Raw genomic sequence first — 24,381 nt, 5'->3', positions numbered from 1 at the left:
CTACTTCCATTAAAAGCCTTGTCTGACTCCCCCATGCCCTCCACCCCCTCCAGTCCAGGGCCCTGCTGAAGTACCCATCAGACCCTATGTGGCTCTGAGCAGGTCCTTCCCTGGCTCCTTTCTTATTGCTGGTCTAGATGTCTGTCTTGCAGGCTGGACTGAAAGCTCTGCAAGGTCAAATATCAGTTCTAATTTGTACCCCATTGTATACCCAGTGTGTAGCACAGAGCCTCGCCAGGAGGGGAGTCAATAAAAATTTGAGGAACAAAGCAAAAGAAGGCAAATCTAAATGATTCTAGAGGGGAGCAAATCTGATTTACAGGCAGCACTCCAGCGCAGAGCTGCTGAACAGTTGCACATAATGTTTAAACACGGATACTGCGTGTGCCATCTACAACATAACAGGGACATAAAAGAAGACAATTTTGAGATAGCTAAAATTATCCTACACATAAATGGACTTCATATTCATATCCCGTACTCGTGGAGGAAAGGCTAGTGCTCGTTTCTGGTAAATGGCATATATGAATGAACAGTCTGATAAGTGCTGCCTGTGCATGGAGGGCACTTGTGTGTCCTTCAGGAGAAGCCGTGAGATCCCTGGCACATCTGGCAGAAGTGTCAGCCAGCTGCTCCGGGTTGGGGCAGCATACCTAACCTGAGGCTTTTAGAAATGGAAAATGCTTACACATTTCCTACCCCATTCTATAAAATTCCATTTCTCAGTCCTTACTCTTCATGTCCTATTTCTGGAACACTGAGGTCTCTGTGACATGTGCCTCTAGTCATGCCAATTTAATTGTTTTATTTAAACTCCAGCCATACATCTCAAGCCGCACAAGAGTGTGTTGTATTTGTTGCCCTATAAGAAAAATAAAAAAGGCAAAGAGAGAAAGAAAGAGAGAGAGAGGGAGGGAGGGAGGGTGGGAGAAAGAAAAGAGAGAAACAGAGAGAGAGAAACAAAGAAAGAAACAAACAAAGGAAGAAACAAAGAAAGAAACAAACAAAGGAAGAAACAAAGAAAGAAAGAAACAAAGGAAGAAACAAAGAAAGAAACAAAGAAAGAAGGATAGAAAGAGAGAGAAAGCTAGCTGGCTCAAGGTAAATATACATGCCTGGGTACAGCTGAATCCTTGGAAAGACCAAAAAGAAGAGAAGCCCTGAATAATGTAAGCAAACTAATAACAATTTTACCAATTAAACAAAAGTTGATTATTTTGCTGTGATTTCCTGATAACCCACAGTTTATGATGATGGTGATAGAAAAGAGAGACATGCCTTGAAGTTTGCCATACACATGGAAGGGAAGTGGCGCTTTGGGCCTTAGATGGATTAGTCTTGGATGAGGAGGAATTTTATTTCCCAAACACAGGGCATTTCCTTTGGCTGGTCTCTTCAGGTACCTCACTGGGAGCTGCTTCATGTCTCAGGGAAAGCCTTGCCTTTGCTGACAGCAGAGTAGCCACTAAGACAACACAGCTGGCAGAGAGCAAGCTGACACAGCCTTTGTTCAGGCCATAAGCCCCCTGGACAAGCTTCCACACCGGCCTCAAGCCTCTCTCCCTTCTGTTCAGCCTCCTCACTACCACCAGAGGCTTTGTCCTAAAACGCAACTGATCACAGCAATCCTCTTACAGACCTTCAGAGTTCCCCATGGCCCGCAGCCGGGATCCCAACGCCATGGCATTCCAGGGCCTTCATGGACAGGCTTATCTGCTGCCTCTTCCCCATTAACCCCCTGACCCAGCAACAGGCCACTGACCACCCCGAGTGGCTTGAACATGGAGAAGACTTTTATACTTTCAAAGCTGAGGGGCTGGCCCCGTGGCCGAGTGGTTGAGTTCGTGCGCTCCGCTTCAGTGGCCTAGAGTTTCCCCGGTTTGGATCCTGGGTGTGGACCTAGCACTGCTCGTCAGGCCGTGCTGGGGTGGCATCCCACAGAGCAGAGCCAGAAGGACCTACAACTAGAATACACAACTATATACTGGGGAGCTTTGGGGAGAAGAAGAAAAAAACATAAAAAACATTGGCAACAGATGTTAGCTCAGGTGCCAGTCTTTAAAAAAAACAACAAAAAAAGTTGATCTCAAATATCTCTACTTCTGGGAAGCCTTCCCTCCAGCCCACGCTAACACATGCAGGACCTGGGCTAGAGTACAGATGGAGGCCCCCAGACCACACGCCCAGATATCTAGCAGCTACACAAAATGTCCTATCCTCCTGCCTGACATACACCTTCATAACAACCTGAGAGGCTTGATTTGAATTTAGAGTTCTCGGCCTCTGTAGAGGGAACAGAGAGAAATGCCCCTAGCCCCCATTCCTTGCCCCTCCCTTCTCTTTCTACCCCTGGCTTTGCCCTGCAAGGAATCTCATATGAATGTGTGTGAATACCCCAGCCCACATATGCAAGCTCATGAAGGCCACCCCCTAGGCCTACGGAGTCACACTGTTGACGTGGCCTGTCCCTGGGAGAACAGATCCGGGGACCAGGCTGTACAAGCACCGGGAGCAGGATGAGACATATAGGAAAGGGGTTCTAAGGTCCCAGTTACCTGGACTATGTTTAGTCAGCAAGGGAGTGGATGGGAACTGGGGGTGCAGGTAGAGGAGGCCCAAACCAGAGCCCTCTAAAGCAAGTAGCCCAGGGACAGGTCCTATCCTTGGCTTTCCTGGTCCTTCCTGAGCAGAATCAATCACTGCCTTTGCTGGGCTCCCCTAGCAGTCTGCTGACAGGTTTAGCATCTCGTCATTGAACTGAAGTTTTGTAGACACATCTCATCAACTGAGGCCATGGGCACCTTGAGGGTAGGGCCATCTGAAAACACAGCACCATAACTTGATTGGCAGCGAGTGACTTTTAAATTCTTATGTATAGAATAAAAGGTAGACCTATTGTGTGCGTGGGTGTGTACATGGGTGTGTGTGCACTGCCTCTTAAAATGGTCCTCAGGCCAATTTTCTCTTTCAATGAATTTGGCTAGCACTAACAATCTCTATTAATCTCCAAAAATCTGTAAAATAACTACCACTCTTTTCATTTACTACTTACTCATACTGAAAAAATAAACATTCTGAAAACCATGGTTCTGCTCCAAAGACTGTTTTAGAACAGTCTATATATTCTTTCACTCCATCTCCTTAATGTTCTTCAAATGGCTTCTTATTTTAAACAAATACCAAAAGTGACCTGTGAGTATTGTCAGCCTGGTGATGCTGTGTTAGCGGCTATAAGATTAGGTCTGTGAACAGGAATGCTCTGTGCTGCTCAGAGAAAATCCTGGAAAAGGACTCTCTTCTCTAGGGACTCGACCACAAAAGCAGCTCTTCCGGGTCCAGACATTAATCAGCAGAGGGCTCAACTTGCCACTCTCTGCCACTCATCTCTGCATGGTCAGGGCTAGAAGCCCATGTCCTGGGGATAATAACAGATGTGCTCACATGTGTTACTAAATTCTATTCCTTTCCATCTTTTGTTGGCTAGACTACAGCACGGTTTATGGCAGCCAAGAATACAGATTTAGCCCCAGAAGGCCACTTGGAAAATTGACCACCCAGTCTTTCCCTTAAATGGACCCTGAGGATTCTCTGGAGGTTCCAGCCGTGAATCACCAGCCAGGAACTGCCCCTCTCCATCTAGGAAGGTTAGTTTCCTTAGAGAGAGACACCCAGAGGGCAATGATGGAGAAAGAGGACCCAACTGCCCGACCAACCACATCTGAAGTTCGCAGATGTATGGATGTTGAAGCTATGCCATCTTTGCAATCTCATGGACTAGTTAGCTTTACACACAGAAAATCTTTTTTCAAGGGCCAACTGTTGACCCTCCAGCCCTGGAGAGCCAGGCTTCACTGGTCACAGAAGAAGGGTGGTGAGGAGGGCATTCAAGAAAGTGTGAAACATTCCTCTATAAGGCTCTGATGGAGAACCTGCACAGTTTACCTCCAAGTACGGAGCACAGCAGAAATAAAAGCTCCACTTTAACCCAAATTTCACAGGGTCAAAAACCTCATTATTTACCTTCTTATTTCATCTGAAATTAAATCAACTGGACTTAAATTGAAAGCCTCAGTCTGCATTTCTGATTGTTGCCCCAGATTTCACTTCCCTCTCTCAGTAAACCCTTTCTCCATCCTTCCTCCCATTCCCCTTGCCCGCTGTCTGGTTAATGAACGTGAGAGAGAGGAGGTGAGTCAGGCATTTCTCTTGCTCACTGCCCGCATGACTCAGTAACCAGGTGTGAGCTCATGAAGAGCTAAAGAGCTGAAGGAGGCAAACTTTAACACAAAGGAAGCTACTTTAACACGAAGGAAGCGCTGATGGAAAACAAAAGGTTGGGCAGTTCCCCCCGTCACAACTTCTCCCCATTGGTTAGGATCCTGGGACAGGTAGGGTCTGTTCACATCACTATGGGTGCTTCCTAACCCCTTGCTTTTTCCTTCTGGGATCCACACTCAGCAACCACAGTACCTACAGGAATCTGCTTTCGCCCTCTCCTCCTCATTCAGTTCAAGTCTCCTCCTCCTCTTGTCTAGCTCACCTTTCTGACTGCCACCTTCCACTGTGTCCTCTGGCACTCCCATTTGCTTCACTAGCCGCAGCCTCAACTGTTCAGTGTGTTGAGGTCAAAACATCTCATTGGCTGGAATTAGACTGGGTTTACAATGTAGCTTGGCCTCCCCTGTATGGCTTTGAGAAAGTTATCCAACCAGTATCAGCCCCAGGTCTTTTGTAAATGGCAGTCTTAAGAAGGGCAGTGTGACTATATAGCCAGTAGGAGACATGGACACTGCCCATAGGAAAAGTGGAGGGGCTGATAAAGAGGAGGGGGCGTGGAAAGCTACCTCACCAAGTCACTCATTGGTACCAGCCCTGTTCTTAACCTCTCCAAACTTCAACTTCTCTGTTTACAAAATGAGAAGCTTGTTGCAGGGAACAGGGAGATAATGTCTGTAGGACTCCCCCACAGTGTCTGGTACCTGGAGTGAGCTTGGCCACTATTAGCGCCCCTTGTCCACCCTCCCCTGCCTCCTGTAACCAGCTGAGAACACTGCTCCCACTGTGGCCTTCTCGAGCGGAGCCTGCTTGGTTACCTCTCAAGGCCAAGAGAGGAGGGGGTGGGGAGTCAGAGTCCTGGACCGTCACTTACCTCTTACTACCCATGTGATGGGGGCAAGTTAACCTCTCAGAGCATCTATATTGACTGATGTAAATGAAGAAAAAAATAACACATCATAGAGTTATATGCGGGATTAAATAAGATATTAGATGTTAAAGAAAAAGTCCTTTGTGGGGGCTGGTTCTGTGGCAGAGTGGTTACAGTTCCACACCCTCTGCTTCAGCCGCTGGAGTTTGTGTGTCTGGATCCTGGGCGTGGACCCACTCCCTCATCAACCATGCGGTGGCAGCATCCCACATACAAAATAGAGGAAGACTGGCACAGATGTTAACTTGGGGCTAATCTTCCTCAAGCAAAAAAAAAAAAAAAAGGCAGGAAGATTAGCAATGGATGTTAGCTCAGGGCGAATCTTCCTCAAAAAAAAAAAGTCCTTTGTGAATGATAAAGTCCTCGGCAAATTTAGGCACTAGCAGTAACTCATCTGGGTTAAGAAATATTCCTGGAATGACTTCTGTGTGCCAGGTACTGTGCGAGGCACTGGAGATACAGTGGCGAATAAGATGGTCCTCATATCCCGAGCATTCGCATCACAGCTAAGGTGGTCCAGACGGAGAGAGAACAGTAGAGGCAGATGCATTACAGGGTGAAATTTGCTGCGGCAGAGATTAGGGGAAAGGAAAGAGTCAAACAAGATTCCCAGCAAGAAAGCGACATCTAAGCAGCTGTGTAAAGGACCAGGACCAGAAAGAGACCACCCAGAAAGGGCTGTAGTAGTGAGGGAAGAAAATTCCAGGTGGAGAACACAGTATATATATAAAAACTGTGCCCTGAGAGAGAGAATGCCCATCTCCTGGTTCCTGGGACTCTATAGTTGTTGGAGGTGCTGGGGTTAAAGAGACTCTAGGAGGCCAGGCAGTGGTCAGGGCCTGGTTTTAAATGGCCTCATATGCCCTTTCTGAATCTCTGGGCAGCCACAGAAGGGCTGTAGCCAGGGGTCTGATGGGACCTCTTTGAATGCCACACACGATGCCACCCTCACTTTCCGACCCTGCCTTTTTGGATGGGGTGAACCCAAGTCCTTTCCCCTCCCCCTTTCTATAAGTAAGCCTCCTCTTGGTTTCATTTACTGTCATGCCCAGCCTTCACCCCATGGGAAATAAGTTGAATTCAGTTACTCTCTCCAGATCCCCTTGAACTCTTATTGAACCTGTCTTCTCAAAAACTGTTTGTTTTTCTCTTGCTCTCAGGCTGCGGATAAAACGGCATGCCAGCCGCCTCCTTTATGAAACCAAGTTTGGCCTTTAGTCACCCCTCCTTACTCCCTGTAACACCTGGTCCCAGACTCTATCTGTGGTAGGCAGAATAATGATCCCGAACGATGTCCACATCCTAACCTCTAAACCTGTGAATATGTTGCCTTACATGGAAAAGGGACTTTGTACATGGATTAAGTTAAGGGTCTTGTGATGGAGAGATAATCCTGGGTCATCTGACTGGCCCCAGTGCAACCACAGGGTCCTCAGAAGAGGGAGGAGGGTGAGAGTCAGAGAAGGAGATGTGATGTGAAAAGCAGAGGTGAGAGTCATGCCGCCATGAGCCAAGGAGTGCAGGCAGCCTCTAGAAGCTGGAAAAGGCAGGAAAGATGCTCCTCTGGAGTCTCCAGACGGAATGCAGCTCTTCTGACCCCTTTTGGACTTCTAACCTCCAGGACTGTAAGGTAATAGACTCGTGTGGCTTTAAATCACTAAGTCTGTGATAACTTTACAGCAGCACAGGAAATGAGTGCGCCGCTCCATCCGTGCCCCTCACCCTGAGCCTCCGTTTAGGTGACCCAGTGAACTCTCCACTCCACTCCCACCCACACTGCCCTGCAGCTTTGCTCATCCTCTCTACCCTTCGTCTTTTCTGACATTGATGCCCCCAGGTGTGCTCTGGAATTCATTCCCTAATTAACTCGTGTACCCTGTTCTAGCTAATATTTTCTCTCACATCTTCAATCTTTTTATTCTTACTGGATTTTTTTAACCCTCCCTATTTCCTCTAAACTTCCATAGTTGCACAGTCATTCTACACAAAACAGATGACACGGACATCCCCAGACCTCTGCCCGACCTCCAGCCTTGCTATCCCAAGTGTGGGCCCGGAAGCAGCAGGGGCAGCATCTCCCGAGAACTTGTAAAAAGGCAGCATGTGGGGAGGGGGCCCACCCTAGACATATTGAATGGAAATCTCCAGGGTGGGGCTCAAGCCTGCTCTCCAGTGTCCAGGACTCCTAGCCCTGTCTCCATTTCCCGAAGGCCCTTTGCTCCTCTGCTCCACCTGGCACAAACCTTTGGAATCTTCAATGTCTGAATGCTGCTCCCTTTGTGGGTATGCATGGCACCTATTTCTCCCAAGACAGAATTCATTGCCCCTCTCTCTGTGTTTATACCACTTGTAGAACACTTATCACTCTGTTTAGTTCGGTTTGGTTTTATGAATTTTATTCAGTGCTGTCAGATACTATGCCAAGGTGTGGGATCCAGAGGCAAAGAAGAAATCGTGCCTTACCACCAAGAGCTTGCAGTCTACTGTGCTTCATTATGCACGTGACCATTCTTTCCTTCCTTTCTTTGAACACTTCTAATGTTGAATGCAAATGTTCCAGTCTTCACCTTAGTGTTAACTGGTTTTTCAAGTAGTAGATATTGATTTTATCAGGAACTGGAGCAGAGATACAATCATAATTGATTGAACCTTGGGTTGACCATTAATCTTCACTGTGCACACATGTTGGTACTCTCCAGAATCCATTTCTACTTCTCCCTTCCTAGCAGACCTCTAGTTTCTATCTGAATATTCTTGGAGTTCAGGAGAATCTCCAGGGGTAGAGCATGTGTCCTTAACAGAGAATATCAGGACTTCCACTTGAGTTTTGGTGGTGGTAGTTGAGGTAGGAGAAGCATAATGCCTAGAGAGCCCCTAGCACCCATCTGGAGTCCGCAATGAGAAAGCTTGCAGAAAATGGAAGCTAAAACCTAGAAATCAAATCTGAAAATGGAGATAGAGAAGCTGTTCTGTTCACATGATTTGAGCCCCTGGATCAAGCCTGATCTGAAGGTTTTTTCCCAACACATTAGCTAATAGATTCCTTGTATTGTTTAAACCACTGTGGGTTGTGTGTTCTGTTACTGATAATCACAAACATTCTAATTACGATCTTTTACTTGAATCCAAAAAACAGCTAATTCACTATCTAGAAAAAGAGACTTTACTCTCACTACAGGCTCATTTCCCCATAAATCAAGGCATATGTAGGTCTTTTCTTTGGTCCTGTCTGAGAAACCGTAGATCCCTAGGACTGCATGGCCACACTAAACTTTCACTGACACTATGCTACAATGGCTATGGATTTGCACATTTGCTGTGTTTGTACCTGTGATGGTCGATTTTATGTGTCACTCTCACTGGGTCAGCGGGTGCCCAGATATTTGATTAAACATTATTTTAGGTGTGTCTGTGAGAGTGTTTCCAGATGAGATTGGCATTTAAATTGATAGAATGAGTAAAGCAGGTCGCCTCCCCGGTGTGGGAGGGCTGCATCCCATTTACTGAGGGCCTGATATGACTGCTTGAGCTGAGGACATCGGTCCCCTCCTCCCCTCGGACTGGGACTTACAGAGCCAGCCCTCCGGTTCTCAGGCTTTTGGACGTGGACTAGAACTCACACCATCATTTCTCCTTGTCCTTAGGCCTTCAGGCTCGGACCAGAGCTACACTGCTCGCTCCCCCAGGTCCTCAGCTTACAGATGGCAGACTGTGGGACTTCTCAGCCTCCATAAATGCATAAGCCAGTTCCCCATAATAAATTATATAAATACACACACACACACACACACACACACACACACATCCTATTGGTTATGTTTCTCTGGAGAACCCTAAGACAGTACCCAGCTTCTGCCATTACCTCCTCACTTTTATGATTCTAGAAAAAGTGGATGAGCGCTTTCATCTAAAGCTGGGTGTGTATAGACTCATGAGACAGGAACCCTTAGGCACACATCCTGTCACAGACCCAGAAACATGCCTGGTTGTGTGGACCGTCATGTATACAATGTACTCTACCTCCGGTTGCTTTGTCTTTGCTGCTACGTGCAAAAGCCGTAGAAGATGGTACTGCTCTGGTTGTTCCAGCCGAGACATCAAGGCCAGGAGTTCCGTCAGGCGTCTGTTAATCGCTTGAGGCTGCTTTTCATACACAGCAGGTAACACCCTCAACAACATGGCATTACCTATTGAGGGAACAACAAAAGGAATGATGACTTTGTCAGCCTGTGAGCAATAGAAATACCGTTATTGTCAACGCAATAAACTTTGCACTTACACATTAAATAGCACAGACTGATGGTCAAGATTTCTGCTAAAAATAACGCAGTACCTTATGATGACTTATTCTGAAAGATCATTAACGCGTGACTTCAACTGATTCCGCGAAAGGGAATATTTTATGATACAATCAGTACTATTATCTAATGAAAATTCTTCCTGAGTAATGCCCCATGAGGAAAGAGGAACATTTGACAGTAACCAGACCACACCCTTGAGAAGGAAACAGTTCTGATAAAGAATTCCTGACGAGAAACAAAGTTTGGCTGCTGTTTTAAATGAAAAGTAACCAGTGCCATGAGCGTGAATCTAAGTGCAACTGAACCAAAAAAAAATAGCGCAGAGGAATGCAGTCACGTTCCTGAGAGATACCGAGGCATGATTTAGACAGACGACATATGGAAACTGTGCCGTATTTTTATGAATAGTTAGAAAAGTAGCAATGCAAATCTAAAGCCCCAATTTCTGCACTATTTCAAGCGCAGTTTAGACTCAGTTTGTTTGTCACACGTGATTTGTCTCAAAGACATGTATGGACAACTGGATTAAAAATGGCAAAATCTAAAGAAAAAATACTACATAAGCTACAGGGACTTCTCTGCAAACATATGGGGAACATGTGCTTATCGCTTTATGGTGTGGACTTTTTCTCAAAATCCTCTCAAGTACTTAAAGGTCTCAGGAAAAGTGGTTTCTAGGGATTTCTGGAAAAAGAATTTTCTTGCCTCAATTTACTTTGAATCTGGCTTTGTATATAGAAGGTACACACAGAAAGAATCAAATATGCAATGAAAACATGTACACAGACCCTTATTAAATGGTGGGGACATGTCCATATGTAAAGGCCACTTAGATATAAGGATTAAGGAAAGAGGGCCAGCAATTTCAGAGTATCAGTGAGTAAATTTAATGAAAGGAGATTCTGGATCGAATTGAATGTATTTGGGTGACAATAAATAATGGAATTGCTTTTTCCACATGTGGGTCGGTAGAGTCAGTCTCAAACAGATTTTAGACATATGCCCACAGAGTATAAGGTATTGGATATACTCAAGGTTTTCTTTTAAAAAAATGTTGTGTTCATCTGAAAACATTGTTTTATTTTGTTTGTTTGTTTTCTGTTTATTTTTACTAAGCGCTTTTCCTTAAATGATCAGGAATTTTAAGCGTAATGCCCAGTCAGTACAGAATGCATTAGATCACAGAACTAGATTATGTAGACATACTGAGCAATTGCTGGAGAAGGTCATGATAAATGGGCCTGTTGTTGAAACTGAAGACAGCAAACTGGCATAAGGCTTTTTGGCGCAATATTCACTAATGCCCTGGGAGGCTTGAAGGGGAAAACTCCAGATTAGTCATTTTTAGCTGACTAATTCCGATCAAATAATACAAGAATAAATGCTAAGAACTTTTTTTGAGTTAGAAATTGATGAAGACGCTTCAGCATAGAAATCGTATAAATTCTATTTGTAAACTAATGTATTCTTCTTAATTATGAAATATTTCAAGCCATTAGACAAATGTAGGCAATAATATAAGGAACACTGCTGTGCCCACCAACCAGCTTTGTCAAAATTCAACCTTGTGCCGTAACTGTTTTCCATCCCATGCGTTTCCTTTTCTCCCTCGGGGCAACTACCATCCTGAAGTTGGTACTTATCATCTTCATGAATGTTTTTACACTTCGATTGCATGTGTACATACCAAAAAGCATTTCATAGTGCTGTTTTGTATGCTTTAAAATTTTATATCAATAGTATCATACTGTACATATCTCTTTGCCACAAAGTTTTTTTTCCCATTCAACATTTTGTTGAAGTTTTATCTCCAAGAAGCTCTTCTTTGTTTATTCTCACAGCTGTATGATATTCCATTGTATAAGTATGCAACAATTTATTCATACACTCTATGGCTGAAAGACCATAAAATTTTACGGCTAAAATCTTTCTTCTTCTTATTATGACTATTATTTGCTTTCACCAATAGTGCTGCGTTTTTATACCTATTTCTTTGCGCATAAATGGGAGACATTCCCGAGGGCGCTGCTTCTGCACTTCATGTGCTTTGAAACCACCTGAGCGTCTTGTTAGCTATTGCCTCAGCAGGTTGAGGGTAGAAGTGGAGAATCTGAATTTCCAACCAGCTCTCAGGCGGTGCTGATGGTCCCTGGACTGCATAATTAAGTAGCAAAGCAGTGGTTATGTTTCTGAGAGTTAAGTTTCTAGATGTTCCAAGTTTCTTTGCAAAGTGGATGTATTTGTTTTTTATAGCTGCCATAAGAAATTACCAAAAACGTAGTGCTCCAAAGTAACACAAATTTACTACTTTATATTTCTATAGTTCAAAAGTCCAACATGAGTCTCACTGGGCTAAAATCCAGGCATCGGAAGGGCTAGGTTTCTTCCCAGAGGCTGTAGAAGGGAGTCCGTTTCCTTGACTTTTCTAGCTTCTAGAGACACTGGCTTAGGGTTCCCTTCCTCCATCTTCTGCAGTCAGCAACATGGCATCTCTCTGAGCCTGCTTCTGGTGTCACGTCTCCTCCTCTGATGCTCTCTTCCACCTCTCCCTTCCACTTTTAAGGACTCTTGTGATTACATTGGGCCTGTCTGGATAATCTAGAATTAACTCCGTATCTTATACAGCAGCCTTAATTCTATCTTCAATGCAATGAAGCATAACATGTCCACAGGTTATGGGGATAAAGACCTGGACATCTTTGGTTGGGGCACTATTCTGCCTACCACCATGATTACAATAATTTATACAGCCACCAACACCCTCCACATCCTTGCTAACCTTTGGTCTTCACGGACATCGGTTTTTGCCAGCTGATGGGGTGTGAGATGATATCTGATTTTTTCATTTTAATTTTCATTTCCTTAATTATTTGAGTGGCCCAGTACCCTTTTTACATGTTTACAGGTCATTTCCTATCCCATGATTGGGCCATTCATATCCTTTGCCTATTTTTGATTTCGATGCTTGGGTTTTCTTATTGATTTGTAGAATTTCCTTATTTATTCTGGACACTAATTTTTTGTTTAAAAATTTTGAAGTTGCAATTCTAATGTAGTTGATTTTTAAAATTTCTTTACTTTATGGTTTGTGATTTTTTTGTTATTGAAAAATCTTTCCTTATCCCAAGTTCATAAAAATATTGTTCTATATTTTCTCCTAAAAGCATTACGGTTTTGTTTTTCATATTTGCCTTTAATCCATCTGGAATTTACTTTTTGTACATATGAGGAAGGGATCTAAATAAATATTTTGGGGGCCAGCCTGGTGGTACAGCTGTTAAGTTCACATGCTCTGCTTCAGGGCCTGGGGTTCACCGGTTTGCATCCCGGATGTGGACCTAGAACCACTTGTCAAGCCATACTGTGGCAGGTGTCCCACATGTAAATTAGAGGAAGATGGGCATAGATGTTAGCCCAGGGCCAGTCTTCCTCAGCAAAAAAGAGGAGGATTGGCAGCAGATGTTAGCTTAGGGCTAATCTGCCTTAAATAAATAAATAAATAAATAAATAAATAAATAAATAAATAAATAATTTTTTGTGTGTGTATTAACAATTGTCCCAGCTCCATTTATTGAGTAGTCAATTGTTCCCCTTCTGATTTGTAGTAACTCTTGCATTTACAAGGCTTCCCACACGTCTGGGTCTGTTTCTGGGTACTTACATGTTTACCAATTATACATTTTCTCCATTATAATAACTTTATAATAAATCATTATGTCTCATAGGGAAAATTTCTTCACCTTCTACTTCAAATTCCTCTTGGCTTCTTTATATTAATTTTACCTTTACTTTGTAAACTTTCTTGAAAAACTGGGTTAGGATTCTGTTTTTTCACATTGAATATATAGACTAATTTAGGATAACTGACATCTCTGTGAAACTGAGTGTTCCCATTCAAGAACATGACATAACCTTCCATCTGTGTAGTTTTTTTTACTCCTTTCAATAAAGATTTGTGATATCAGCTGTGCCATATGCATCTTTTATTAAACTGATCCCTAGGTATTCCATATTTGTTGTTGTTATTGTAAATGGAGGGTTTTTTCTTTTAAGATATTTTCAATTTGTCTGCTGGTATTAAAAAAGCAATTAATTTTTGTATGTTGATCTTTCATCCAGCAAAATTTCTTCAATTCTCTTATTAACAATGTCTTTAGAGTCTCTTAGAGTTTCTGTATATAAGTAATCAAATTGTAAAAATTGGTAACAGCTTTGTTTCTTTCTGTCCATCTTTATTCTTTATGTTCCTTTCTTGTCCTGCTTTACTGGCTGGGACCCCTAATAGTTTGATGAATAGAACCAGTGTTCATGGGAATCCTTTTGTTATTCCTGTTTTTAAAGAGTATGTTTCTAAGAATTCACCATTATTAGACTATGTGTCTACAGATTTTTGGTATTTACGTTTATTAAAGTTCCTGTCTGTTTCCTAGTTTGAACATGAATGAGTGTTGAATTTTATTAAATGATTTTTCTGCATCTGTTGACATAACCATATGATGTAATATAATAAATGTAATCAATTAATATAATCAATTAATAGATATTCTAACGTTTAATCAATCTTGCAGTTTTGGAAAAAACTCACCTTGGTTATGATGTGTTTTTGTACATACATGGCAGGGTTCATTTGGCTGGTATCTGATTTGTAGCTTTTGCATCTATGTTCTTAAATGAGACTGGCCTGCACTTGTCCTTTCTTGTACTGTCCTTGTCTCTTTTTGGTATCATACTTGCTGGACACATGAAAAGAATGTAGCACGTTCCTGCACCCTCTATTCTCAGAAGCAGTTTGCATAAGATGGGGATGATGTGTTCCTTGAATGTTTGGCAGAATTTGCTTATCAAACCTTCTGGACAATGCTTTACCTATTTCATTATATTGAACTTTAAATGATGTAGTTTAAGTTTCTGTATTTTTCAGCAGTTTTTTTTTTAGCATTTGAATGATCACTTATGACAAAAGTGGACTTATCAGTTATGAGAGAGGTATGCTAAAATCTGACCTCCATGACTATGGATTTGTCAATTTCTCCTTATAATTCTGTCCATCTTTGATATATAGTTTTTGAAACTATGTTGCTAGATAATTCTGAGATATCTTCCTGGCAAAGTGGTTTTTTTAAATCATAATTTAATTATTCTTTTTGCCTTAACGTCTATTTTTGACTGATATTAATATGGCTATGCTATATTTTTGGTATACTTTCCCTGCTCCATCCCTGCTTTCTTACATGTTTTACTTTCAACATTTCTATATTCTCATTTTTTATATGTGGTGCTTATAAGTGACATATAGCTTGCAATTTGAAAGATATACCTATTGTCAACCTTGGTCTCTTAGCTGGAAAGTTTGTTTCATTAATACTGATGGTGATTATTGGTATATTTGGATTTATTTTTACTACATTATGTTGGGCTTTTTATTTATCTTTGTCTATGCTTTTCTTCTTTCCTTCACTGCTTTCTATTGATCAGATCAAGGTTGTTTTTTTAAATTCTTTTTAAATTCCTCTATTTGGATGTTCTATTTCCTTTTGGTTTTGGTGGTTGTGCTTTAAAAGATAAACATTCTTGAACTAACAAAGCAAAATTAATTAATTTCTCTATCACCCCCTGAACAATGAAAGGATTTTAGAATACTTTACTGAACTTAAGGAGTACATTTTGGATTATTTCCTTAGATCTTTCTTCCAGTTCCTTAACATTCTCTTCAGCTTTGCCTACTTTGCCGTTTAACCCATTCCTTGAGGGTTTTTAAACATTTTAATTAACGTTTTAAAAAATTCCAGAAGTTATATTTGGTTCTTTAAAAAATCTGCCTAGTCTTTTTCTTTTGACAATGTCTTCTTTTTTTCATGTTTCCAATTCCTTCTTGCTGATCTTAAATAATTTTAAACACATTTATTTTCTAATTTCTAGCTGACATTTTAAATAAATGAAGTTCTTTAGGGAGGAGTGTCTAGTCCTTTTTGGTTTCTGCTGATTCTCATTTATGGTGAGTTGTTTCCTCTTACATTTACGTACTTTTCATTGTGAGTTTATTTTTACTGTGGCAGACGATATACATTTGAATCTCAAACATGTGTGAGGGCAGGCCTCAAGTCACAAACTCTCAGGGACCCTGTGGAGTTCAGTCACACGGACGTGCTGACTTCTCACTTTCCTGAGCTGGGCAGAGAGTGCAGCTGTGCCTGCTGAGATGCAGGAGGTAACTCTAAGGGTCCAGCTTTACGTGCCAGTCTCACTTCCACCTCCTCACCTGGCCTAAGCTTAGCCCCCACTTGGTGGTTGTCACAGCCCTGATAACCTCCACTCCTACCCCCTCCAAGGGAGCCCCAGCTGCAGCTCTGGGGCTCACCTTCTGTCTCAGCTCCCTCTCTGTCTTTGGCACCTGGACAATTTCCCTTACTTTACCGGGAACTCATTTGTATATTTAAAGTTTTTATTATTATTATTATGTAGACACAATTCTAGGTGTTTTGTGCCAGAAAGTTTTCAGTTTAAACAGACCCCATATATTGGCAGAATTTACCCTAAATTTACTTAAAAATATGATCTTTGATTCTAAGCCTGGTGAAATAATATAATTTTCATATAATACCAGGTTATGAAAAGAAGCGTATCTAAAATCAGTTTACTCCTGTCCCCCAGCTCTTTCTTATTCTAGGTTTGCCAGTTTTGCCATATTGTTTGTCATTAAAAAATACATGTTTGTAAAAGTATAGTTGCAATTCCAGAAGGATTCAAGATCAAATAACTCAGAATGGACTTGGCTTCTGGAGCCATAGAATAGTTTGTCTTGGAATCACCGAGTACCTTGCTCAGCTTAGACCTATAAAACTGTGTGCAAGTGAAAAGGGAAAAAAAGTTTTCTGTACATAACGGGTTGTGAAATAAAGGCACACACAAAATGCTGAAACGATGCTCTTGCTTCACACGTCTATGCTTGCTGAACTATTTCTCTCCCTAACCCACCTCCCGCCCTTTCATCCCTGAGGGCTACCAATTCAAGTTACAACAGCCGGTCCTCAGAGGACACTCCCAGCCCTGGTTTCCCCCCTCTTTCCCCTCTGACCCTCCTCCAATTAATCTGCTGTGTAAACCTTTGCTTTTCACTATTGTGCAACGTGCGCATCTCCCTCCCTGTCCCCGCCAGCCCCCTCCCCCAAATTCAGGGAACTCCCGTTGCCGCAGTGCCACCGGCATTACTCATTCATCCCCATTCAGACTCTCCCAGCATTTATTAAGGGCTCTCGCCTCCTGCCTCTCAGAGTCCGCGCTCCTTCTCCGCTCCCTGGAGAGCCTCTGGCCTCGTTCCTACCGCCGGTTGTGGCAAGAGCTTCGTCTCTCTCCGGCAATGCATCTCCCTGCGATTCTGTTTTGTGTTCTCTGGTCTGTAGTGTCGGCCGAGAACTCGGACGATTATGAGCTCATGTATGTGAACTTGGACAACGAAATAGACAATGGACTCCATCCCACCGAGGACCGTAAGTTCATTTTAACTGTTTCTCTGCTAACCCCAATTACATATCCACCTCTTTGGGTCTAAATATTATGCATATACTTTATAGCCAATGAAATAAGCTAAAAATTATAGTTTATTTTGCAAAAGAGAGAAGCCCTTTAGGAAAGGGGGAGGTTTCAAAAAGTTATTTCTATCACAGATACACAATGGGTTGAACCGTATGAAATCGCCGATATTTGCCTGCTCTGAGCTACATGAATGGCAATTTCATAGAGTTCAACTTAATATATACCTGCATGAGTGGTTTCTGTCATTCTCAAGATATTTACACACTGTTTTTCGGAGGTGTCCTTAAAGGGAAGGGGGTTGCTGGGGATGGGCTGTAACCTGGGGCCGCCGAGGGAGGTCAGCTTTTTACAAAGAGCACCCAAGGAAGGCCTGGGCGGGTCGGTAACGTGTGTGTGTCCCGCGCTCTAGCCACGCCGTGCGACTGCCGCCGGGAGGACTCCGAGTGGGACAAGCTCTTCACCATGCTGGAGAACTCGCAGATGCGGGAGGGCATGCTGCTGCAGGCCACCGACGACGTGCTGCGCGGCGAGCTGCAGAGGCTGCGGGAGGAGCTGGGCCGGCTGGCCGGCCGCCTGGCGGGGCCGTGCGCGCCCGCGGCCCCCGCGGAGGCCGGGCTAGCCCGCGCGCTGGCCGAGCTGCAGCGGGAGAGCCGGGACGCGGGCCGGCGGCTGGCGCGCCTGGAGGGCGCGGCGCTCGAGGAGCTGCGGCAGACGCGCGCCGACCTGCGCGCCCTGCAGGCCGGGGCGGCCCCGCGCTGGCTGCCCGCAGGTGAGGAGCCCCCGCGGCTTTGTTCTCTAGCGCGCTCTGCGGGACGCCGCGGCCCGCAGGCCCCTGGGGGAAGCCTTCCCGGGGGAAACGGGCGCGCGGACCTCCGCTTCTCCACGCAAGGTCACAGAGCTCAGACGCATCACGCTAGGCAGGAAAACTGGCTTTAAAAGGTCTCCTCCAGCCCCGAGACATCCCAGAAGATAGCCGTGGACGTCACCATCATAGTCTTGAAATAGACGTCAAGGGCCCCTGACTGACACCCGATCCTACCAGGCATTGCAGGAGCTCCCTTGACCGATCATAACCGTGACCTCTCTCACTGTCCTGCTTCCCTCCGTTAGGGATTTCCACTTCTTCTAATTTTAGCCTGTCTCTCTTTTGGGGGGAGCTCTGGTTCCCCGGGCTATTTCAGGCCCAGACTAACTTTTAGGGACGTTTTCCAGTCCCCGGGCCGGCCCCTCCTCCCTGCTGTTTCTGAGCAAGAGACCTGGGATGGATCTGATCTCCCCGAGGGTTGGTGGAATTCCTGAGGGATCCCCCAGCCCCCAGAGGTCTGTTGAATTAGCGTGAGAGAGGAGGGCGGAGGATGTGCGGCTTGGGATTCCCAAAGGGGAACAGTCAGGTGTAGGAGCCAGTTGGTATCTGGGCCACCCCGGGGATGGGAGGATCAGGGCCAAACAGGAGAGAGGCCCTTCCAACTAGCTGCATCTTGTCAAAGTTCATATGATGCTATTTGAATCTCCAAACACGTGTGGGCCGGAAATAATACATTTTAAAGATATTAAAAAACAAAGAGAAGATTTAGAGCCAAGTGACACTCCATTATAGGGCAAACTTTCTAAGAAATGGTGATGCAACGGTCATTTATGGTTTATATTAGAAAATCAGTGTCCTAGGTAGGAAAATATAGCTTATACTTTTCCTGAAAATCTCATAAACAGAAAACAAGTGCAAGCAATGCCATGCTTCCTTATGTTTCCAGTACAACAGCTCTTACTGCACGGGGTGGGAGGGAGAATCATAGCAGGTGTGAGAGCGTGTTTCACTTAGAATTACAGGAGTCAGACTGGAATGTCAGTTTTTTCTAAAGATTTGAGGACTGTTTATCAGTGCAGAGCATAGTTTCTTAAATATTAAGTAGGGCTTCACAGGGGGAAAAGCATAAACCAAATATACAATAGATCCACAGTGTAAGTGACAAAGAGGCAAATTATAATTCTGTGGCTATTTTAATGGATGGAATTTCTTGTCTTTTGCAAACCATGTATAATCATTTTACATATAACAAAACAACTGTAGCATTATGCTAATTTTCATCATCACTTCTGCATACTAGTTAGAGCAGAAGAAGGGTGCATTTCTGAATTCTAAAATGTTAATTTCTTATTACCTCGAGTAGTACTTTCCCCACATGCTTTGCTTTCCCCTCCCTTGTTTCCTGCCAGCTTGGCTCCTGAGGGATTCCTAATCATTCTCTGGTCGGCCTCCTAAGAACCTGGTTGGAATTTTGTTTGGTCTTTGATAATATAATCAGAAAAACCTATTAGTTAAAAGTTATTTCATGAGAAAGTTCTGATATTTTAAAGAAATATCAAGAGAATCACTGGTCCCCAAAAGAAGCCACAAAAACCCCACCAGCATGCAGTTCCCCTCTATGAACTCACAGAGCCAGTGCAGCCTCCAGAGGAAGCTGAGTCTCCAAGAGGCCAGCGCGGCCAGCGAGGGATGGTTGGAATGCAGTGCTGACCGCTGGGCTTACTGAAACAGGGCATCACTATAGTAGATTGCAGTAGGCACCTTCTTGAACTCGACTTTACTGGACGTTACCGAGAATTTTTCAATGCCCATGTATATGCTGATCTTTTGTTCCATGACCTTCGTTTGATTTAATTAACCCAGTTTGTTGATTTAAATGAACCTACCAATTTCATTTGAGAAAAAGAATCAATGCCTCTTTAAAAATTAATTTTAAAGAATCTTCAAAAATTCAAATTATTCAGTGAAAAAGTTAATAACAAAGCGTGATGGGGCCAATTTTGAGCTTTGGTATTGTAACTTCTTTTAGAGGATTTTCTGAATCTCAATATTTCTTTGTCTATTTCTAAAGGATAAGGTCCACATCTCAGTTTCTCAGGACAGAGCCTGCCCTCAGCCCCTTGCTGGTGTTTACGTTACTTCACTGCACTCTGTATGGGTGTTGGTTCCTGCAAGTTCTGTCTATTCAGCAGTTAGTCTTTAAATGCTCCGGGAGTTTGCTTTTCAAAGCTATCTTACGGCAAATCATTTTTAGGTTGTTATAAAGTGAATACTTAGCCCTAACTTAGATTTTTTTAAAAAATTCTTTATCTGATCTTTCATACATACATGAGGTTAGCATAAAGCACAGCTCACTTGTTAAAGGTTTTATCACATCGTTTCCCAGAGACACCTGGAAGGCCTTCACTTCAGCATCTCCAGCTCCTTGACTGGACACGTGACCTGGAGATGCACTGAGGTGGGAGTTTACTGAGCTCCCAACCCCCAAGTTTGAAAGTCTCCTTCTAACTGCTCTTCAGCAGAAATATGTTCTCCACCAGGCCCCTTGGAAGCATTCACTCTTCCTTAAAGGTTTTTTATTACTGCTTAAATAGTATTTATAAACATATGGACAAAGTAAGAGTGTTTAAGCATATGCTTGGTCTATGCAGCTCTTCTTGAGGGCTGCAGACCTGTTGCTTACAGAGTTGCAGAGCATTAGAAGGAGAAGGGAAGAGGCTTTTACAGATAGCTGTAAAGCTCAGAGAGATTATGGGACTCATGAAAAGCTGCACAGCTTACTAGTAGCAAAACAAACTGAATTTCAGCTCTTCTAGCCAAACCCGAGGTTTCTTCTACCATTAAGAAGCAAGGCAGTGTGCTGGCTAAGGATGTGGCCTCTGCAGCCAGTGTGCCCAATCTCAACGCCCAGTTTCACCCCTTCCCAGCTATATAAGCATAGCCAAATGACTTAGGGCTTTATGCCTCAGTTTTCTCATCCACAAAATGGGACTATGAAGACTATCTTTTAGGGTTGGTAGGAGGATTAAAATGACATCTGAAGTGACTAGAGCAGTATCTGGCACATAGTTAGTACTTGATGGGAGTTAGTCATCATTATTACACACTGTCGTCCTTCACAAGTGGTGTTCTATAAACTGCAGAGTTTACAAACATCTGAGAACATGTGCTATGTTAAAATGTGTTCAGCAACAACATGCCTGTCCTCGAGTTTTGTTTAAAACTGCATGTTGGCAATGGCTAAATGGGGTGAGCTAGGTCCATTGCATTCACAGATTTTTTGTTCTAGGAGTTTGGTGAAGTCAAGGAGATGCAAACAAGTTTGGCTCTAAGTTCTTGGAAATTACAGTGTCATTGTTTAAAGTTAATGCATCATTCAACATTTTTAAAAAGCTGTAACAAAGAAAATAAGCTATTTGGAGGGGGCAGTAGTTATTAAAACGCGGTTGTCATTCTGTTGTGGGTTTGGACAGCCTGGCTCCTCTGCCTGCCTTCTTCTCCATTTAGCTGCTCGCTGGTTAAGACCGCTGGCTTCCTTGTTCCTGTGTGCTTTGCTTATGCTCTGCAGAGAGCATACTTGGGGGCCCTCAAGTCATAATGTGATGCTGCCTATAATTTTCAATTGTAGTCATTAAAATGCCTAAATGCCAGAATCATTTCTGAATGAATTTATATTTTCTCTCATATTCTTCTTACTTTCTTGCTACTCTAGGTTGTGAAACAGCGGTTTTATTCCCAATGCGTTCCAAGAAGATTTTTGGAAGCGTGCATCCGGCGAGACCACTGAGGCTTGAGTCTTTTAGTGCCTGCATTTGGGTCAAAGCCACAGATGTATTAAACAAAACCATCCTGTTTTCCTATGGCACAAAGAGGAATCCATATGAGATCCAGCTGTACCTCAGCTCCCAGTCCATAGTGTTTGTGGTGGGTGGAGAGGAGAACAAGCTGGTCGCTGATACTGTGGTTTCCCTGGGGAGGTGGACCCATCTGTGCAGCACCTGGAATTCAGAGAAAGGGCGCACGTCCTTGTGGGTAGACGGTGAACTGGTGGCTTCCACTGTCGAGATGGCCACAGGTCATGTTGTCCCCGAGGGAGGAATCCTGCAGATCGGCCAAGAAAAGAACGGCTGCTGTGTGGGTGGTGGCTTTGATGAAACATTAGCCTTTTCTGGAAGACTCACAGGCTTCAATATCTGGGATCATGTTCTCAGCAATGAAGAGATAAGGGAGACCGGAGGAGCAGAGTCTTGTCACATCCGGGGAAATGTTGTTGGGTGGGGAGTCACAGAGATTCAGCCACACGGAGGAGCTCAGTATGTTTCATAAGTGTTGTGAAACTCTGCTTGAAGCCAAAGAAGGAAACTCACATTTTCAACATATGCCAGTTGGGAAGGTCTAAGAAACCTCAGTGCGTATTAAGAATGCTTGAGACTAATGAAGGAGAGAGTTAAGATCCATTTTTTATTTGTCTTGGAAAAACATTGAATACACAGTTGAAGGGAAGACGCTGGAGAAGCCTTTTGGGGATATTGTTACTAGACCTCATGCCATGGTGCTTTCAGATGAATGCTGTGTCTTTGTCAGATAAACTCTCAAATAATTAAAAAGGACTCTATTGTTGAACAGAAGGACAATTGTTTTACTTTTCTCTGGTTATTTTTGTTTTGGCCAGAGATAAATTTTACATTGGAAGAATAATAAAATAACATTTGTCGTCCATTGTTCATTGTTACTGGTATGTACCTTATTACAAAAAAATGAGGATAAAACATATTTATACTACAATCTGACGTAACAAATACAAATGTAGTTTATATGTTATAATCGAATGTCACTTTTTTGAGAAGATAGTTATATAAGTTATATTGTAAAATGGTTTTGTATTAATTTTATTAAGACTATTTTTGTAAAGCTCTACTGTAAATAAAATATTTTCTAAAACTAGCCCGTGTCGTCTAAATTTAAATTTAAAAGATGTTTTGGAGCAAATCCACACTTTTCTTTTTTCATCTAAAGCAGGCAATTAGTTTTCAGATACTAATCTATTATGTAAATAGTAATAGTCAACATTGTTAGAGACAAACTATGGAGTTGTTTAAGCTTTAGCATCCTGTAAATCATAAGCAAGAAATATGATCTTGGCTAAGTCAACTCATCTCCCTGGATTTTAGTTTTCTCAACTGAGAAATCAAGGAATTGAGTAAATAATGATTTCTAGATCTCTTCCAATGTGATGATTCTACGAGCATCCACAACTGTCTGTGCTGTGGAACATGGAAAACAAATGAATTTGCAAAGGTTCCCAGATACACGTGGCACCTGCAAGAGGTGGCTTAGGACTGTTATTTGGGCGATCTAAGAATCTGGAAAAGAAACAAGGCCTCCTGCCCTGAAAGCACACCCCATTCTCTTCCTTCTGCAGGAAGGAGAGGACGGCCAACCTCGTTCACCCTGCAGACGGGAGGTAACTCTCCGCCACACCAGTGTTCTCCCCTGTACGGGCTGTGCAGGCCTGAGGGAACAGCACAGAGCCACTTGTGAACATCAGTGGAGATATCGTACAACCGTAGAGGTGGTGTGTCCGCCTAAAGATGGGGCCTGAACAACCACAGGTCATCTCCTCGTGAGGTTTGGAGAACAGGGCCAGGAGTAATTACCAAACCACATTTTGTAACTAACTAGTTGTGTGTCCTTAGACAAGTTACTTAACTCCCTTGGGTCTTCTCAGGAAAGGGAGGGGGTTGGATTTTTAGTGCCTTTCAGCAATAAAATTCCATGTATCTAGGAGCCTTTGAGGATGCTCGTGATATCACTATAGCTTCATCCCACTCGTGAGACCCACAAAACCTGACTGATGAGTCTCTAAGAAAATCGTTCACAGTTCTGAGCTGCTGGGCCAGTCTCAGCCCCTTGGAGATGACATAATTCAAAGTTGCAGGCACAGCGGTTGTGTGCAAGGCCCTGTTTAGCCATTGTGGGCACAGCCTGAATGCTTAGCTGGAAGAAGAAATACTGGACAAACCTTAAGGGGAGATTAAGCATGCTTTCAATTCCTTTCCACATTTCAGCATGAATTAGATCTGTTCAAGAGACCCAAGATAAGGCAGGCCAAAATATATGTGAACTCATACATTGACGGCGTTAAATGTAAGGGAACTTTGAAAATTTTTTTTTTTACAGGAATTGCATGTTGAGGGCAGAGAAGAAACAGAAGAAAATAAAGTAATTCATGGGTTGCAAAACTAGAAATTTCATCTGCTACAGAAGTAAGTCTGGAGAAGTGTTCCAGAGACTTCTAACTGTTCCTTGATATCTACTCTCCCTCTTTTCCTAAGGAACAGAATTCTAGTTTTAATGGCATATATGGCCACTCCAGAGCACTATACTTTCCAGCATCAGTTGCAGCTAGGCGTGGCCATGTGACTAAGTCCTGGCTGACGCTGAAATATTGGAGATGATTGCCTTTCCCATCCTCCTTCCAACTGATTGGAATATAGTAATGACGGGAATTTCAGCAGCCATCTTAGACCATGAGA

General features: G+C 43.2%; 2 protein-coding genes across 8 annotated transcripts in view; one reads left to right on the top strand and one right to left on the bottom strand.

Annotated features, from left to right (window-relative positions):
- Positions 1-24,381, bottom strand: part of VEPH1 (ventricular zone expressed PH domain containing 1) — a 212,198-nt gene that overhangs the window by 127,673 nt on the left and 60,144 nt on the right. For all 7 annotated transcript variants that reach the window (XR_006888294.1, XR_006888295.1, XM_046659257.1 and 4 more), the window contains exon 5: positions 9,227-9,393. Coding sequence is in view for 5 of the 7 variants with exons in the window: in XM_046659257.1 (XP_046515213.1) it covers positions 9,227-9,393 (167 nt within the window). In the remaining 2 variants the exon portion in view is untranslated. The remainder of the gene's footprint in view (positions 1-9,226; positions 9,394-24,381) is intronic.
- On the top strand, positions 16,744-22,795 carry PTX3 (pentraxin 3). Its single transcript, XM_046659262.1, has 3 exons — positions 16,744-16,994; positions 17,450-17,809; positions 21,558-22,795. The coding sequence occupies exons 1-3, from the start codon at positions 16,865-16,867 to the stop codon at positions 22,169-22,171; spliced, it is 1,104 nt and encodes a 367-aa protein (XP_046515218.1). The 5' UTR covers positions 16,744-16,864; the 3' UTR covers positions 22,172-22,795.

This window comes from Equus quagga, chromosome 4 (genome assembly GCF_021613505.1).
Source record: "Equus quagga isolate Etosha38 chromosome 4, UCLA_HA_Equagga_1.0, whole genome shotgun sequence".
Taxonomy (NCBI): Eukaryota; Metazoa; Chordata; class Mammalia; order Perissodactyla; family Equidae; genus Equus; species Equus quagga.
This window is presented reverse-complemented; position numbering and strand designations above follow the sequence as displayed.

Excerpts from the sequence above, each read along its gene's own strand:
- PTX3 (XM_046659262.1), top strand. The coding sequence starts at position 16,865 with ATGCATCTCCCTGCGATTCTGTTTTGTGTTCTCTGGTCTGTAGTGTCG. Across the intron at positions 16,995-17,449 it reads ACTCCATCCCACCGAGGACC|CCACGCCGTGCGACTGCCGC; the intron begins GTAAGTTCATTT and ends CCCGCGCTCTAG. Across the intron at positions 17,810-21,557 it reads CCCGCGCTGGCTGCCCGCAG|GTTGTGAAACAGCGGTTTTA; the intron begins GTGAGGAGCCCC and ends TTGCTACTCTAG.